Genomic DNA, 17,825 nt, shown 5'->3' on the forward strand with positions numbered 1-17,825 from the left:
GATCCCTTCAGGTCATGATCCGGGAAAGGGGCAGTGTTGGGGAGGGGCACTTGGAGCAGAAATCATCTCAAATCTGGTACCTGGGGCCCCATTTGGGGACTAAGAAGAGGAAACATCAGAGCTCAAGAGGTACCAAACACTTGGTCAAGTTTGCAGTCACTGGATTTCTCTTGCCCACCATGAGCTCTTCGAGCGCCCAGCAAGTGGGTGGAAGCTTCACATGTGAACTTTTAAAAGTTTTGTTGGGGCTTCCCCTGGTGGTCCAGCGGTTAAGACTCCACCTCCCACTGCAGGGGGTGTGGGTTTGATCCCCAGTTGGGGAACTAAGATTCTACATGCCGGGTGTTGTGGCCAAAAAAAATGAACAAATAAAAATAAATTTAAAAGCTTTGTCTCTGGTGCACCATCCTCAGCAGGGCTGATCCTCAGCACCATCCTCAGCACTGCAGCACAGTCTTTGGAAACACAGCCACCCAGGCTCTGTATCAACACAGTACGTGAGCTTTTGAAGGTGCCTTATATACGTGTCTATATTGGGCTTCCCAAGTTGTTCAGTGGTAAAGAATCAGCCTGCCAATGCAGGAGATATGGGTTCTATTCCTGGGTCGAGAAGATCCTCTGCAGGAGGAAATACAACCCTCACCAGTATTCTTGCCTGGGAAATCCCATGGACAGAAGAGCCTGGTGGGTGACAGTTCACGTTTAAAAGAAATGTCTTAACAAATGGGATTTTTACATGCCTCTGAAACAAAACAAGGGCTTCCCAGGTGGCACTAGTGGTTAAGAACCCACCAGCCAACGGAGAATATGGAAGAGAAATGGGCTGATCCTCGGATTGGGAAGAATTTCTGGAGGAGGTTATGGCAACCTACTCCAGAATTCTTGCCTGAAGAATCCCATTGACAGGGGAGGCTGGTGGGTTACAGTCCACAAGGTCGAAAAGAGTGGAACACAACTGAAGCGATTTAGCAAGAACCCATGCATGACAAAACAATGCTAATTCTGAAAGGTCAAAAGATCCCCTCCCTCCAAAGTGAGATGCACTTATTCTGTGATTAACCACTTTGGGTCTTTGAATTGATTCAAATGAAATCCACCCTCCATGGCTTCTCTAAAATCAGTTTCATTCAAAACCCTCATCCCAAAGGTTATTTTGGAGTTTTCAAAAGGAACACAGTGTCGGCATCTGAAAGCAGACGGAATTACTCAGAGCTGCCTTTCCTTTGAAGTAAATGAGATCTGACAGCAATTCATCTGCAATGAAATGCTGTATGTGCTGGCTACAAAATCATTCCCCAAATCCACTTTACCCTTTCTTAAGAAGGTGGGGGAGAGGAAATGTGTATTTACATACAAAGGAGCGATTCAGCAAGGCTTGAGGACTGGTACTCTAAGAATGTACATTTTAAAAGCTAATATGAAGAGTACAATGTACTGCTCCAGTAACACTACTTGAAAGCTGATTTTAAACCACAATGGAGATTAATGCTAATCATTAAACTCAGATTGAGATATTGAGGCATTCAACATCGGGCTGTAGAAGAACATGTCACAAATCCAGGCTCTGTGCTCTAAAAGCTTCCGAACACAAGAATTATAGGCGTCAGTATATAGCTTCTACCCCAGCCCACAGTATTTTATTTTTTTATGTTTGCTTTTTTAAATGATGCCACATTTGCAGAGAATATTAGGCATACAACATCAGTCATTTCTTAAGTTTATGGAGCATGATTTTTTTTTCCTGCTTTAATTATTTACCATGACCTCTGAAACATCAAAATTGGCAAACTGTACCTTTGATCAGTAAATTCAACTAGTGTTCAAATGAATAAATGGATGTTACAAACACTTACGACACAATAATAGCATCACTCTAATTAAGTAGACCCTGAAGTAAAAAACTAGGGTTATGAGAATGCAGACGTGAAACATGATTCAAAGACTCGGAGGACCAATGGCCAAACATTTCCTTTTCTGCAGGGGGTAGAAATAGATTTAAGGGATTCAAGGGATTAGATTCAAAGGGAATAGATTCAAGGCATTAGATCTGACAGAGTGCCTAAAGAACTATGACGGAGGTTCGTGACATTGTACAGGAGGCAGTGATCAAGACCATCCCCAAGAAAAAGAAATGCAAAAAGGCAAAATGGCTGTCTGAGGAGGTCTTACAAATAGCTGTGAAAAGAAGAGAAGCAAAAGGCAAAGAAGAAAAGGAAAGATATACCTCTATGAATGCAGAGTTCCAAAGAATAGCAAGGAGAGATAAGAAAGCCTTCCTCAGTGATCAGTGCAAAGAAACAGAGGAAAACAACAGAACGGGAAAGACTAGAGATCTCTTGAAGAAAACGAGAGATACCAAGGGAACATTTCATGCAAAGATGGGCTCAATAAAGGACAGAAATGGTATGGACCTAACAGAAGCAGAAGATATTAAGAAGAGGTGGCAAGAAAACACAGAAGAACTGTACAAAAAAGATCTTCATGACCCAGATAATCACGATGGTGTGATCACTCATCTAGAGCCAGACATCCTGGAATATGAAGTCAAGTGGGCCTTAGGAAGCATCACTACCAACAAAGCTAATGGAAGTGATGGAATTCCAGTTGAGCTATTTCAAATCTTAAAAGATGATGCTGTGAAAGTGCTGCACTCGATATGCCAGCAAATTTGGAAAGCTCAGCAGCGGCCACAGGACTGGAAAACATGAGTTTTCATTCCAATCTCAAAGAAAGGCAAGAATGCTTAAACTACCACACAATTGTACTCATCTCACATGCCAGCAAAGTGACGTTCAAAATTCTCCAAGCCAGGCTTCAACAGTACATGAACCATGAACTTTCAGCTGTTCAAGCTGGATTTAGAAAAGGCAGAGGAACCAGAGACCAAATTACTAACATCCATTGGATCATCCAAAAAAGGGAAAGAGTGCCAGAAAAACATCTACTTCTGCTTTATTGACTATGCCAAAGCCTTTGACTGTGTGGATCACAAGAAACTGGAAAACTCTTCAAGAGATGGGAATACCAGACCACCTGACCTGCCTCCTGAGAAATCTGTATGCAGGTCAAGAAGCAATAGTTAGAACTGCACATGGAACAACAGACTGGTTCCAAACCAGGAAAGGAGTACATCAAGGTTATATATTGTCACCCTGTTTATTTAACTTATATGCAGAGTACATCATTCGAAATGCTGGACTGGATGAAGCACAAGCTGGAATCAAGATTGCCAGGAGAAATATCAATAACCTCAGATATGCAAATAATACCACTCTTATGGCAGAAAGTGAAGAACTAAAGAGCCTCTTGATGAAAGTGAAAGAGGAGAGTGAAAAAGTTGGCTTCAAACTCAACATTCAGAAAACGAAGATCATGGCATCTGGTCCCATCACTTCATGGCAAACAGATAAGTAAACAGTGAGAGACTATTTTCTGGGGCTCCAAAATTACTGCAGATGGTGAGTGCAGCCATGAAATTAAAAGACGTTTGCTGCTTGGAAGAAAAGTCATGCCCAACCTAGACAGCATATGAAAAAGCAGAGACATTACTTTGCCAACAAAGGTCCATCTGGTCAAAACTGATTTTTCCAGTGGTCATGTATGGATGTGAGAGTTGGACTATAAAGAAAGCTGTGTACTGAAGAATTAATGCTTTTGAACTGTGGTGTTGGAGGAGACAGACTCTTGAGAGTCCCTTAGACTGCAAGGAGATCCAACCAGTCAATCCTAAAGGAAATCAGTCCTGAATATTCATTGGAAGGACTGATGCTGAAGCTGAAACTCCAATACTTTGGCCGCCAGATGGGACGAACTGACTCACTCATATCAGGGAAAAGGCCCTGATGCTGGGAATGATTGAAGGCAGGAGGAGAAGGGAGTGACAGAAGATGAGGTGGTTGGATGGCATCACTGACTCATGGACATGAGTTTAAGTAAACTCCGGGAGTTGGTGATGGACAGGGAGGCCTGGCTTGCTGTACTGCAAGGGGTCGCAAAGAGTTGGACACTACTGAATGACTGAACTGAACTGAATGGGGGGTTTTATCAAGTGCTAATCCATAGGACTTCTGTGGCATCCATTGTCTGTAAGGCATGTGTAAAGAACTATAGGAAATTCCATACATTCAATGGCTTGTGATTTAGGGATATGAAGACAACTCGGCACTGAAAGCTGGTTATGACAGGACAGATGGCATCTCCTCTTTACTAATATCACTCTTAAAGGAACCCAGCATGCCATGAACCAACAGCAAAATAAAAGAAAGCAAAAACCCTTCCGTATTAAGTGCACACTGGTGATGACCTCAAGTCACTAGCACAAAACCGTTAAGATACCTGGGTAAGGGAATTCCCTGATGGCCCAGTGGTTGGCACTCCGCACTTTCACTACTGTGGGCCCAGGGTTTAATCCCTGGTCAGGGAACTAAGATCCCTGAAGTTCCAGGGCACGGCCAAAAAAAGCAGAAAAAGTTTTAAAAGATATCCAGGTTGGGACTTTCCTGGCAGTCCAGTGGTTAAGACTCCATTTTATCAATGCAGGGAACACAGTTTCAATCCCTGGTCAGAGAACTAAGATCTCACATGCCATGCTGCACAGCCAAACAAATATTTTTTAAGATACCAAAAAAAAAAGATATCCTGGGTAAACACCCAATTATGGAAAACGCTCAGTAAGAAGAGACTGCAAAGGGCTTCAAGGTTGGATTAAGTCCTCTACCCAAGAGTTGATATAGTCAAACTAGAGTCTGCCAGGTTTTCAAGAGCAGGGGCTTATTTCAATGCTGAAAACTCCAGCAATGGACTGCAAGGTTGTGCTGGGATGTGCATATTTAGCCCAAGTAGAGTAGTATGCAATTTTCCTTTTCTTTTCTTTTTGGCTGCGCAGCACGGTGGTGTGTGCAATCTTAGTTCCCCAACCAGGAGTTGAACCCTCATCCCCTGCAGTGGAAGGTATAGTCTTAACCACTGGGCAACCAGGAAAGTCCAGGAAGCGATTTTTTCAGAGCTGAGCACTAGATGGAGAGATTCGGTCCACCCTCATTCCCACCCTCCTGTGCATCTGTAACCACTCCTCTCTGTTACCACACCCACCCCCTGTGCACAAGCCCATCCCTTTCTTATCCCCTAAATTCTGGGATCATTGCACACACTGAAAAGAGGGAGAAGAAATCAAGACAAAAGAAGGCTTCCTACCAAACACACCTTTATCCACATCCTGTCCCAGCCCTTCATAGTCTCCGTCACCTTCCCACTGAAGCTACTTGGTGAGTCAGAGAGGCGACACTATCCTAGTTTTATTTCATTTTGTCACTGGCAAGGAGAAATGGCAAGGAGAAAGAAAATAGTATTTTTAAATCCCAGCTAGAACTTCAAAACTACTTTAGAAGTCCCAAAGAGACGCCGCTGTGCTTGTTAGCTTTAAGAAGCGCACAGCTTTATTGACAAATGCATCACCTCCATAACTAAGAAAAGGGGTGATCGACAATTTCATATTTCCACTCTCGGGGCTCGTTAGATCATTACCTCCAGAATTGCAGCTGACATGCCTTCAGAGACAGAGCTATTCACCAGCGCGAAGCAATTCTTCATGACAGCATGGAGGTCTTCCTGAGCCATCTCCCTGATCAGTCGTACCCCAGGGCTCCTGAAACAACAGGGAGCAGAGAGCATCTACGGCCGGGAATCTTACAGGGAGAGGCTGGGAGGAAAGATGACAATTTTGGAGAAATAGCTTAGATCACCAGGGAAGCATGATTGATAAAGGGTTCAGTACAGTAAACCATACTGGAGTGAGAATCCGTTCTATTTCCGTCCCTGATAAGGGAGGGAGGAAGCCTGTGAACACAGCTGCTTCCATCCTGAATCCTTCTGACCAATAAGACACATGATTCTCAGATACTGGATGTCAGAGATGTGGCTCTTGACATTTTTCTCTGAATGATTTAGAAAACAAACCTTTCCTAATAATGCAGCCTTTTTCCCAATGCTTTTTTTTTTTAATATGACTTATAATTTTTTTTTTTAATTTTTTATTTTACTTTACAATACTGTATTGGTTTTGCCATACATCAACATGAATCCGCCACGGGTGTACACGTGTTCCCAATCCTGAACCCCGCTCCCACCTCCCTCCCTATACTATCCCTCTGGGTCATCCCAGTGCACCAGCCCCAAGCATCCTGTATGCTACATCGAACCTAGACTGGCGATTCGTTTCTTACATGATTATTATACATGTTTCAATGCCATTCTCCCAAAGCATCCCACCCTCTCTCTCCCTCAGAGTCCAAAAGTCTGTTCTATACATCTGTGTCTCTTTTGCTGTCTCACATACAGGGTTATCGTTACCATCTTTCTAAATTCCATATATATGTGTTAGTATACTGTATTGGTGTTTTTCTTTCTGGCTTACGTCACTCTGTATAATCAGCTCCAGTTTCATCCACCTCATTAGAACTGATTCAAATGTATTTTTTTAATGGCTGAGTAATACTCCATTGTGTATATGTACCACAGCTTTCTTATCCATTCATCTGCTGATGGACATCTAGGTTGCTTCCATGTCCTGGCTATTATAAACAGTCCCAGTGCTTTTTAAAAGATACTCAAAGAGGGTGAGTACCCCTGGTGGTCCAGTGGCTAAGATTCCATGCTCCCAATGCAGGGAGTCTGGGTTCAATCCCTGGTCAGGGAACTAAAGCCCACATGCCACAACTAAGACCCAGTTCAGTCAAATAAATAAATAAAGATAAATACTAGAAAAGATACTCAAAGAGATAATCATAGGTGTATCATAAACAGAGAGAAATAGAAATAGTAAAACCAAGAGTGTAACACCACCTTTGTCACAGAGGTTTTGTCTTGTTTTATTTTTCTCACTTGACAGTACGGACATTCTTCCCCATTCCCCCAACCCTCTCCAGTCTCACGGTGTTGAGGTTATCATTTCATATAACTGGTTATACTTTTACATACATGCATTCTGTATCTATGAGCAATATAAAGACACCTGATTGCATATTACAGTATGGACATTCTTCCCCATTCCCCCAACCCTCTCCAGTCTCACGGTTTTGAGGTTATCATTTCACGTAACTGGTTATACTTTTACATACATGCATTCTGTATCTGTGAGCAATATAAAGACACCTGATTGCATATGGGGGTGAAATCAGTGTTTTCCAGTCCTCCAGGGTGGTGGAGTGGCCAGGAGGAGGAGCTGGGATCCTGGGAGGGTGAGGATATACACATAAAGGGGGGCTGACCTGCACGGGAGAGGATCCTTCTGGCTCTTGTCCTGCCCCATCTCCCCACTTAGAACATGGAAAGTGATGTGTGAGTTCTACAGCTACAGTCATCCTAGAAATGGAGGTCACAGGTAGGGAGCACAGGAAAGAGAGACAGGAGACAACATCTCTGAAGTCTTACTTGGTCCTGGACCAATGACATCCGATTTTTTTGATGTGAGCAGTTAAAACTCCTGGGTGTGTAAGCCAGCATTGTTGGGTCTCTGTGGTTGCTGTTTAGTTGCTAAGTCATGTCTGACTGTTCTGGGACCTCGTGGACTGTAGCCAACCAGGCTCCTCTGTCCATGGGATTTTCCAGGTAAGAATGCTGGAATGGGTTGCCATTTCCTCCCCCAGGGGATCTTCCTGGCCCAGGGATCAAACCTGCATCTCCTGCACTGGCAGGAGGATTCTTTACCTCTGAGCCACCAGGGAAGCCCTGGTCTCTGTTACGGGCAGACAAACGCAATTGATAGCAAAGACCCTGGCAAACTGCTTTCCAGAGGAATGGCTGCAATTTTCACCCTCACCAGCAGATTTTTAGTTGTTGTTGTTGTTGTTTCGGTTTTGACCCACGAGGTAAGGGACAATTATAACCTCAAGGTGGGTTTCCTGGGCATTTCCTGACCTAGCGAGGTTGTATGTCTTCACACGTGCATCCATGCGACTGCTCCCTAGGGAATTGCTGATGCTCCCAGCATGTCAGCTTCCAGGGTTGTCAGTGGGGAAAGGAATAGCACCCAGATTCTCACAGGATCATCAGGAGATTAAAGGAGGAATTATTAATGAAGTGCTGGGAACAGAGCCTGGGACACGGTGAATGCTGGAAACTGGGATTATGTGTCAGTCACTAGGCTTCCTCTCCTGCAAAACACCTGTTCACTCCCTATGCTTCTCTCTCTCTTTTTTTAAAAAATGTATTTCATCATGTCACTCAGCATGTGGGACCTCAGTTCCCTGTTGCTTCAGTCATGTCCGACTCTTTGTGACCCCATGGACTGTAGCCCACCAGGCTCCTCTGTCTATGGGATTCTCCAGGCAAGGATACTGGAGTGGGTTGCCATGCCCTCCTCCAGGGCATCTTCCCGACCCGGGAATTGAACCTGCATTGGCAGGCACGTTCTTTACCATTCCCTGACCAGGGATCAAGCCCGAATCCTCTGCATTGGAAGCTTGGCGTTTTAACTGCTGGGCCACCAGGGAACTCCGATACTTACCTCTTTACTTTGGCCTTCACTTCCCTTGTGAAGACTGGATCGACCTGAAAATTGACACAGATGAATTTTAGGAAAAGCCAGAAATGAATCTAAGTCTCAAGAGAATTGCAGATCATGGCAACAGAGCCAGACGTAACAACTCAGAAAAGGAAAAAGTAAATCCAATACAAAAGAATACCCCGGAGTCCGGCTACTGCAAAGTAATAAGGAAAAGAAGCACTTGAGAGAAAATATAAAGGCACAAACACATACAGTTGTCCTTCAGTATCCACCGCTCCAGGAGCCCCTCAGATATCAAATGCTGTGGATGCTCAAGTTCTTCATATAAAATGGTATAGTATTTACATCTAACCGAAACACATCCTCCTGTATACTTTAAATCATTTCTGGATTACTTACAGTACTAATATAAATGCAAAGTAAATAGGTACCAATGCACAGCAAATTGAAGTTTTGCTTTTTGGAACTTTCTGGAATCTCTTTTCCTGAATATTTTCAGTCCATGGTTGGCTGAATCTGAGAATACAAAACCTGATGACACACAGGGCCAACTGCATTCCTGTTTCCTGTTTGGTCTATAAGCTAAGAGCCTGGTGAAGCTCCAGGTATGGGATGCCAAGAATTATCCACCCAACTCAAGATCCTAAAACAGAAGTCATTTACAGTCAAGGGAAAATCTGACAAAAACATAATACTTCAATGAAAGTCTTGCCTAGTTGATTACAGTGGTGGATTTTGTCATAAAACCTTTGAGGTAGAAGGAGTTGGAACCCTTGGTAGATCTAAAATAAAAGATCTGACTGAATTAACATTTTATTTTTAACAGGGAGCCTTTCCAGACACACAACGTTAAAGCAAAGGCACGCCCATGGGCTGATACATGGGAAAACAAATGGGGTCTTGTCCATACAATGAAATATTATTTAGCCAACAAAAAGGAATGAAGTACTGATTTATGCTATAGCATGGGGGAACCTTGAAAACATGATGCTAAGTGAAAGAAGTCAGACGCAAAAGGCCCTAAATTGTGACTCTTTTTATACGAAACGTCCAGAACAGACAAATCTATAAAGAAAGAGAGTAGGTTAGTTGCTAGGCACTGGGAGGTGAGTAGAATGGGAGTGACTGCTAACGGGTCTGGGGTTTTGGGGAGATGATAAAAATGCCCCCAAACTAGATAGGGGTGATGACTGCAAAACTTTGTATTAAATACTTTAAAATGGTGCATTGTATGGCATACAAATTATATTTCCATTTTTAAAAAGCCAAGTCCAACCTTTTAATTAGTTACAATGTGATACTCTTGAGTCTGCACTTTATTCCTCTTTCATATCTAGAGGAAATACGTCCTATGAGACGGGTGCCATGTTTTTTTTTAAGATTTATTTATTGGCTATGGTGGGTCTCCTTTGCTGTATGTGGGCTTTCTCTAGTTGTGGAGGTTGGGGGCTACTCTCTAGTTGTGGGGCATGGGCGTCTCATTGAAGTGGCTTCTCTTGTTGAGGAGTACAGGCATACAAGCTTCAGTAGTTGTGGCTCATGGGCCTAGTTGCTCTGTGACATGTGAGATGTTCCCAGACCAGGGATTGAACCAGTATCTCTTGCATTGCAAGTCAGATTCTCAACCACTGGACTACTAGTGGAGCTCCCAGGCACCCTGTTTCATCCCATTGTATCCCTGGTAGTCAATATGTTTGCTAAATTAATGCAAACATTAATAGCAATGTTTCTTAAACTGGTCTCTTATACCAACATTTTTTGATTCCACATGCTTTCAAGAAAACTCATATGTAGATGTCCAGACTGAGTAGGGCTCTGGAGACAGACCACCTGGGTCAAATCCTTCCCAAACTAATTTCTAGCCACATGGCCATGTGCACATTAATGGATCTCTCTGGGCTTCAGGCTCCTCATCCATAAGAAGAGAATGATAACAGCACCATGGGACTGTTGGGAGGATCAAATAGTTAAAACACATTCAGTGGTTACAACTTTTTCTGAAACACAGTAACTGTTGCAGATTGCAGCACTAATACAAAAATATCTATACACTTCATCTCAAATGTGTACTTTCCCAGTGACACTGCCATACTTCTCAGCAAGACACCTGCACACTTGAAGGTCATCACAGAATCCACAGAAAACACACCTTTTTCCTGACCATCAGAAGCCAAACTAATGTACTCTTTATGCACAATGACCTCTTCTCAGGTAAATTTACTTCCTGAAGTACCAAGAGGATCTTAGCAGATAACTTTCCACCTGTCATAGGGTCCCTACAAGCCTATTAGGATGAAGCTGCAGTGCATGTTTATCGCATCTGTTTCATCCGACTGCAAACTATTAAAATGAAACAATCAGGAGATAGCTTTTCCCCTGCATCTCTCCCCAGGTTTTATTAACAATGAATACAATTTTAAAATAACTGAGAAAATATTCTTAAACTTAGGCAAGTGTAAGACAAAATTCTGAACATGTCTTCAGAGATAGAGGTAGATGAGGGTGTAAGCACATTTTACAAATACAGTGTCTGCCAGCTCTTCCTGTTACTGCAGATGAGTTTAGAAGTGAAGGCAGATTCAATTTCTATTCTCATTCACACCTCACCAGTAGGTATCAGGAATTACAAACCAAGTCGACTTAATGAATATGATGATATCCCTAGACTTTGTCATACTGAAATAATTTTGTGTTTTCCAAAAACTTCATTTTGGTTTCCGCTGGCAAGGAAATGCTGTGCGTGTGTGTATGTGTGGTAGAGCCCAGATCCTTTAAACTATTCATATGCCGAAGATGTATCCCAAAGAACCAGTAACGCAAAGTTCACTCATTTCCCTGAGGTCATGACATCACTTTGATGGTGGACACAGCAAATCTGGGGGTATAACAAATGGAAATTATTCCTAGATTTTTTAAAAGCTTAATATACTTTAACAGCAAACTTGCTGGAACAGTACAGAAGACACACACCACTAGACACATGTATGTAAAGCAACTCAAAAGTGTACTGAACAGATGGAACCTACCATATGATTAAAATACTGCAAAGACCATTTAGTTGCCATCAACAAGAAACGTACTTGTTTTAAATATCATATGATACTGTTTATATTTGGAATTTTTTAAATGATGTAAATGAAATTACTCACAAAACAGAAATAGACTCATTGACAAAAAACAAACTTATGGTTACCAAAGGGGAAAGGCGTGGAGAGAGGGATATATTAAGAGCAGTCATGTCTGAGTCTTTGCGACCCCATGGACTATATAGTCCCTGGAATTCTCTAGGCCAGAATACTGAAATGGGTAGCCTTTCCCTTATCCAGCAGATCTTCCCAACTCAGGGATTAAACTGGGGTCTCCTGCATTGCAGGCGGATTCTTTACCAACTGAGCTATCAGGGAAGCCCAACACACAAACACTACTGTATATAAAACTGATAAACAATACGTCTTACTGTATAGCACACGGAACAATACTTAATCTATAATGGAAAAGAACCTTTAAAAGAATTTATTTAAAAGAATATATTTAATGTGTGTTTGTGTGAGTGTGTTAGTTGCTCAGTTGTGTCCAGTTCTTTGCAACCCCATGGATTGTAGCCTACCAGGCTCCTCTGTCCATGAAATTCTCTAGGCAAGAATAGTGGAGTGGGTTGCCATTCCATTCTCCATGGCATCTTCCTGATCCAGGGATTAAACCCTGTACTACAGGCAGTGCAGCGTCTGAGCCACCAGGGAAATGTGTGTGTGTGTGTGTGTGTGTGTGTGTGTGTGTGTGTGTGTGTATACCTGAATCACTTAATCTATTATGGAAAAGGACCTAAAAAAGAATATATATATATATAAAACTGAATCACTGTTCTGTACACCTGAAATACAACTTTGTAAATCAACTATATTTCAATAAAATTTTTTTTGCCACTTTATTTTTTTAATTGGAGGATAATTGCTTTACAGAATTTTGTGGTTTTCTGTCTTATATCAGCAAGAATCAGTCATCAGTTTAGTTCAGTTCAGTCGCTCAGTCGTGTCCAACTCTTTGCAATCCCATGAATTGCAGCACGCCAGGCCTCCCTGTCCATCACCAACTGCTGGAGTTCACTCAAACTTACGTCCATCGAGTCGGTGATGCCATCCAGCCATCTCATCCTCTGTCTTCCCCTTCTCCTCCTGCCCTCAATCCCTCCCAGCATCAGAGTCTTTTCCAGTGAGTCAACTCTCCCCATGAGGTGTTCAGAGTACTGGAGTTTCAGCTTTAGCATCATTCCTTCCAAAGAACACCCAGGACTGATCTCCTTTAGAATGGATGGTTAGATCTCCTTGCTGTCCAAGGGACTCTCAAGAGTCTTCTCCAACACCACAGTTCAAAAGCATCAATTCTTTGGCACTCAGCTTTCTTCTCAGTCCAACTCTCACATCCATACATGACCACTGGAAAAACCATAGCCTTGACTAGATGGACCTTTGTTGCTAAAGTAATGTCTCTGCTTTTGAATATGCTGTCTAGGTTGGTCATAACTTTCCTTTCAAGGAGTAAGCGTCTTTTAATTTCATGGCTGCAGTCACCATCTGCAGTGATTTTGGAGCTCAGAAAAACAAAATCAGCCACTGTTTCCGCTGTTTCCCCATCTATTTCCCATAAAGTGATGGGATCGGATGCCATGATCTTTGTTTTCTGAATGTTGAGCTTTAAGCCAACTTTTTCACTCTCCTCTTTCACTTTCATCAAGAGGCTTTTTACGAGCCATGGGTACACCCATATCAATAAAAAAAAATTTTTAAGACATTTGTTTTAAGAAAATCCAAATGCTGGCAATATTTTAACAGGTTTATTGTTATAAAATTCAACTTCTGAAACTTGCTTCCTGAAACATTCTGACCTGTGTTAATGTCTCTGCTTTTAATACTATTCTCAAACAAATGGAAATGGAAAAATTGCGACCCCTGATTTCTGCCGCCTATTTTTCCACTCAAGATCACACAGGTAGCTTTTGGCCCCATGGGGGAAAAAATGTAACATTTAGAACTATTAAACAAGAAGATTTTTTTTTTTTTTAAGAATGCTTTCTGTCCTAGTATGGTCTTAGGGATATTCTCGGTGTATGCAACATGCTGGGTCAATGTCCTTCGGCATAACTGTGACACATTTGGCATGAATCGCCCACAGACTGGTGTCTTCTAAAAAGACAACCAGATGCCTCACTTGTCTCTTGCCAAGCATGGAGAGCTGCGCTCTGTAGATGCAGATCTGTATGGAAGATGGGTCTTTGGGACACTAGTTCACCATCTTTTCAGTCTGCTGGCCTTCCAAAATAAAGTTGCTATTTCTTGCCCCAACAACTCGTTTCTTGATTTATTGGCCTATCGTGCAGCAGGCAGTATGAACTCGGACTCAGTAACATTTACTCTCCACTTCTCACCTCTCTCCTAATTACATGTCTTTTTCTCCACCAGGAAGGCCAACCTCAATCCTTAAAATCCATTCATTCCCCACTGCACAGGCAAATGTTCCCTCTCTGAGAAACTTTGTCTGATCATCCAAACAGGAAGTAAAGTCTCCTCTCAAACCTCTTTTCTACCACCTCCTATAAAACATGGACCTACTTTTTTTGGTACTTGTTGGGTATTTGTCCAACTCTTCTCCTTATTCTTCATTTTCCTCCCAAGGTCATGCTAGTTCTATGCTGGATAATATTTGCTAAATGAATGATTTCCAACTGGTTCTATCTTTCTGTTTCCCACTTTTGATTTTTTTCACTTAAATTATCCTAAGCCATTCAATTACATTATAACCCTAATATCTCATCGTGAAAAGGTAAACAATTTCATGAAAGCCTTCTTTTGGCATTACATATGAATTTTGACTAGCTCAGTCAATAAAGAATCTGCCTGCAGTGCAGGAGACCCAGGTTCAATCCCTGGGTTGGGAAGATCCCCTGGAGAAAGAAGTGGCAACACACTCCAGTATCCTTGCCTGGAAAATCTCATGGACAGGGGAGCCTGGTGGGCTGCAGTCCATGGGGTCGCAAAGAGTCAGGCATGACTGAGCAATTAACAAACTAACACTTGCTTATGAATTTTGATGAGGCTTCCCTGGTGGCTCAGCGGAAAGAATCCCACTGCAATGCAGGAGACCCAGGTTCAATTCCTTGGAGAAGGAAATGGCAATCCACTCCAGTATTCTTGTCTGAGGAATCTCATGGACAGAGGAGCCTGGCAGGCTACAGTCCATGGGATCATAAGAATCAGACATGACTTAGCAACTAAACAACTACCACCATGAATTCTGACATATATGTTTTACTTATGATAATTTTTAGTTACAAATTCCTCAGAACTTCCCTGGGGGTCCAGTGGTTAACATTCTGTACTTCAGATACAAGGGCAACCAGTTCAATCCTTAGTCAGGAAACTAAGATCCCACATGCTCCATGGTGTGGCCAAACATTTTTTTTCTTATTGGAAAAAAACATAAATTCCTTTTGTTTTTAATTTTTAAACACGTGTCTTCTTTCATGATTAGGGTAAAAGATTTCATCAAGGAAAAAAAATTGAATAAGACAGCTGAAATACCTAACTGGAGAAAAGAATGGCTACCCATTCGAGTATTCTTGCCTAGAGAATTCCATGGACAGAGGAGCCTGGCAGACTATGGTCCATGAGGTCACGAAGAGTTGGACATGACTCAGCAACTAACATAACCCTTTAACTAAAATTTAGCCAAAGGTGTAACAGCAACTTTCAAGTTGAAAGTACAAACTGCATTAAACTTTTCTCGGCTTGCCTTCCACATCAGTTCATTTCCAAATCTCTTAGTGAAGCCAAGGGGAACAAAACACAAGATAAAGAAAAAAAAAAAAAGAAGAAGGCTAGATATTTTTATTTAATGAAAGTGCATGTTATGAAATTTTAAAAAGCGAGAGCATGGCAAGCAGCAAAGAAAATTCTCATTTCCTCCTTCTAAGCTTATTTACTTTCTAGCAAAATACATTGTCTCAACTCCCAGGCTGAAGGAAAATCATCTTAGATATAAGAAATTATCGTGGGAAGTCATTAAGCTGTCACACACGAGCTGAATGTTCCTACCACATTGCTTATCAAAGAGAACCATAAAATGCACCCACTCCATACGCCCCTGCAAGCAGAAACCAAATGCTTTGCCAAAATGGTTGGATAGAGAGATCAAAGAAGCTTTAATAGAAAACCAGCGTCTAACTCAAACCATCCTGCAGCTAAAACAGAATCTTAGCCTGTCAACACACAAAGGAAACATCAGCACAGAAAGTTCTTTCATTCTTTAATTAAACGCCCCTATGATGCTGCCAATGAACCAGGTGCTATGCCAAGTATTCGCTTATTTTGGCCTCATAGGAAACTATGAGGCAGGTAGTGTTTTCTGAGTCATGCCCACTTTACAGATGGAGAAACTGAGGCCCAGAGCAGTGAAGGGTACCCAGCTGGCATGCAATCACTCTATTACCCAGCCATGCAGAACTACCCTTTGCCTGACAGGGATGATTCGATCTTGTTCTAAAGATGTTAACAAACTTGCCAGCAGTAAGAAGTAATGAAGGATTAAGTAGATTTAACAGGGGACTGGGATCTTACTTTTTGAAATGTTCTTGTTAAGAATGATCACTTTATTTTTCAGATGTGTAACATACACAGCACCACCATTTTTTAAAAAGCAATCTAAGAACCCTCTCTCTGTGTGCGTGCTAAATCATTTCAGTCATGTCCGACTCTTTGCGGCTGTAGCCTTCCAGGCTTCTCTGTTCATGGGATTCTCCGGACGGGAATACTGGAGTGGGTTACCATGCCCTCCTCTGGGGTATCTTCCCAACCCAGGGACCGAAACTGCATCTCTTACATCTTCTACATTGGCAGGTGGGTTCTTTACCACTAGTGCCACCTGGGAAGAACAACATTCTCTCTGCTGCTGCTGCTGCTGCTGCTGCTAAGTCGCTTCAGTTGTGTCCGACTCTGTGCAACCCCATAGATGGCAGCACACCAGGCTCCTCCATCCATGGGATTCTCCAGGCAAGAGTACTGGAGTGGGGTGCCATTGCCTTCTCCAAACATACACTCTAGTATTTTATAAACGGTTGGTAGAGAGATGAGTGTCGATTAAAAAGGAGAGCAATAATATTCCAAAGAGGAGGGTGATAACTGCCTTCTGAGCTGGACCATGGAACATGGTAGGAACAAACGTGAATGTTATATGCAGCCCAGCCCATGGGCTCCCCTGTCCTGGCAGATACACCTCCAGTCCAGAGTTACCTGCCCTCGTCTCTCTTCCTAACCAGACCTCTTTCCACTCAGGCAGGGGCCAAGTCTATTCTATTCTCTGGGACTAAACATAAGGGCCACATTGATATCCATTAAGTGACCTACAAAAGTATTTGGTTGTTGTCTGATCGTTCATACAAACAAATTGGTAATTTGCATATGCCATGATCATCAGTTTTCTGCTTTGAATATTTGGCTTCCATTTCATCTCTTCTGCTTCCCCTGTGCATCTTCTCACTTCTGCCCCCTGGGTGTGGTCTGATGGAAGTGGAATTAGGTGCCTGGTCCTCTCCTTACAAAATGGCAGAGGTAACCCACGGCAGACCATGGACCTTGAAGGGAATGACCCAGAGACTAAGAAATGGATGTAGTCAAACCTGGTCTTCAGCCTCCCCAACAATTCTCTTAGAAGCTCTTATCATCTCCTAATACATGTCCTTGCACTGAAGTTGGTCTGAGGCTGCAGCCCAGGGGCACAGGCTGAGCTGTGTAGCTTCTTCACTGGGATCTCCTATCTGACCAGGCTGCATGCAGAGATACGGACAAAGAGGGCAGGAATCACTGCTGTATGCACTGTGAGCACACCCTAAAAACAGACTGAGCTCTTTCTCAAGACATATTCACTAACCGAGTCAATGCAATTTTGTTCTAAGAAGCCCTGCACATGACCCAGAAAGGCTACAGTCCTCCTAAAGGGTGCAATTTAGACCTAAAGTGTTTATTCAGTCATTGAGCTTAGCAGTTAACAAAGAAAAAAAAATGAATGGAAGAAGAGTGTATTCACATCAGATGTCAAAAATAATTGTGGTACTTGGGTGTTTAATCCGCTCTAAGAGATAATGGTTAAAAGATGAATTGCAATGTGTCCCAAGATTTGACCTCTGACCCACTTCTCAAATTCATTTCCAAAAGATCAGTGTATTAACCCATAACATTGTAGCAAAGATTCAATGTCAAGTGTAAAACCCTTTTAGTCTCCTCCTACTTCTGTATTCAAAAGTGGTGTTAAATTGAATTCTTGACACTGAAAA

General features: G+C 42.4%; 1 protein-coding gene across 1 annotated transcript in view; it reads right to left on the reverse strand.

Annotated features, from left to right (window-relative positions):
- Positions 1-17,825, reverse strand: part of GLT1D1 (glycosyltransferase 1 domain containing 1) — a 115,755-nt gene that overhangs the window by 25,501 nt on the left and 72,429 nt on the right. Inside the window, exons 9-10 of the mRNA XM_052654920.1 lie at positions 8,504-8,547; positions 5,524-5,644 (exon numbers count right to left, since the gene is read on the reverse strand). Coding sequence (XP_052510880.1) covers positions 5,524-5,644; positions 8,504-8,547 — 165 coding nt within the window. The remainder of the gene's footprint in view (positions 1-5,523; positions 5,645-8,503; positions 8,548-17,825) is intronic.

Source organism: Budorcas taxicolor, chromosome 17 (genome assembly GCF_023091745.1).
Source record: "Budorcas taxicolor isolate Tak-1 chromosome 17, Takin1.1, whole genome shotgun sequence".
In the NCBI taxonomy this organism is placed as follows: Eukaryota; Metazoa; Chordata; class Mammalia; order Artiodactyla; family Bovidae; genus Budorcas; species Budorcas taxicolor.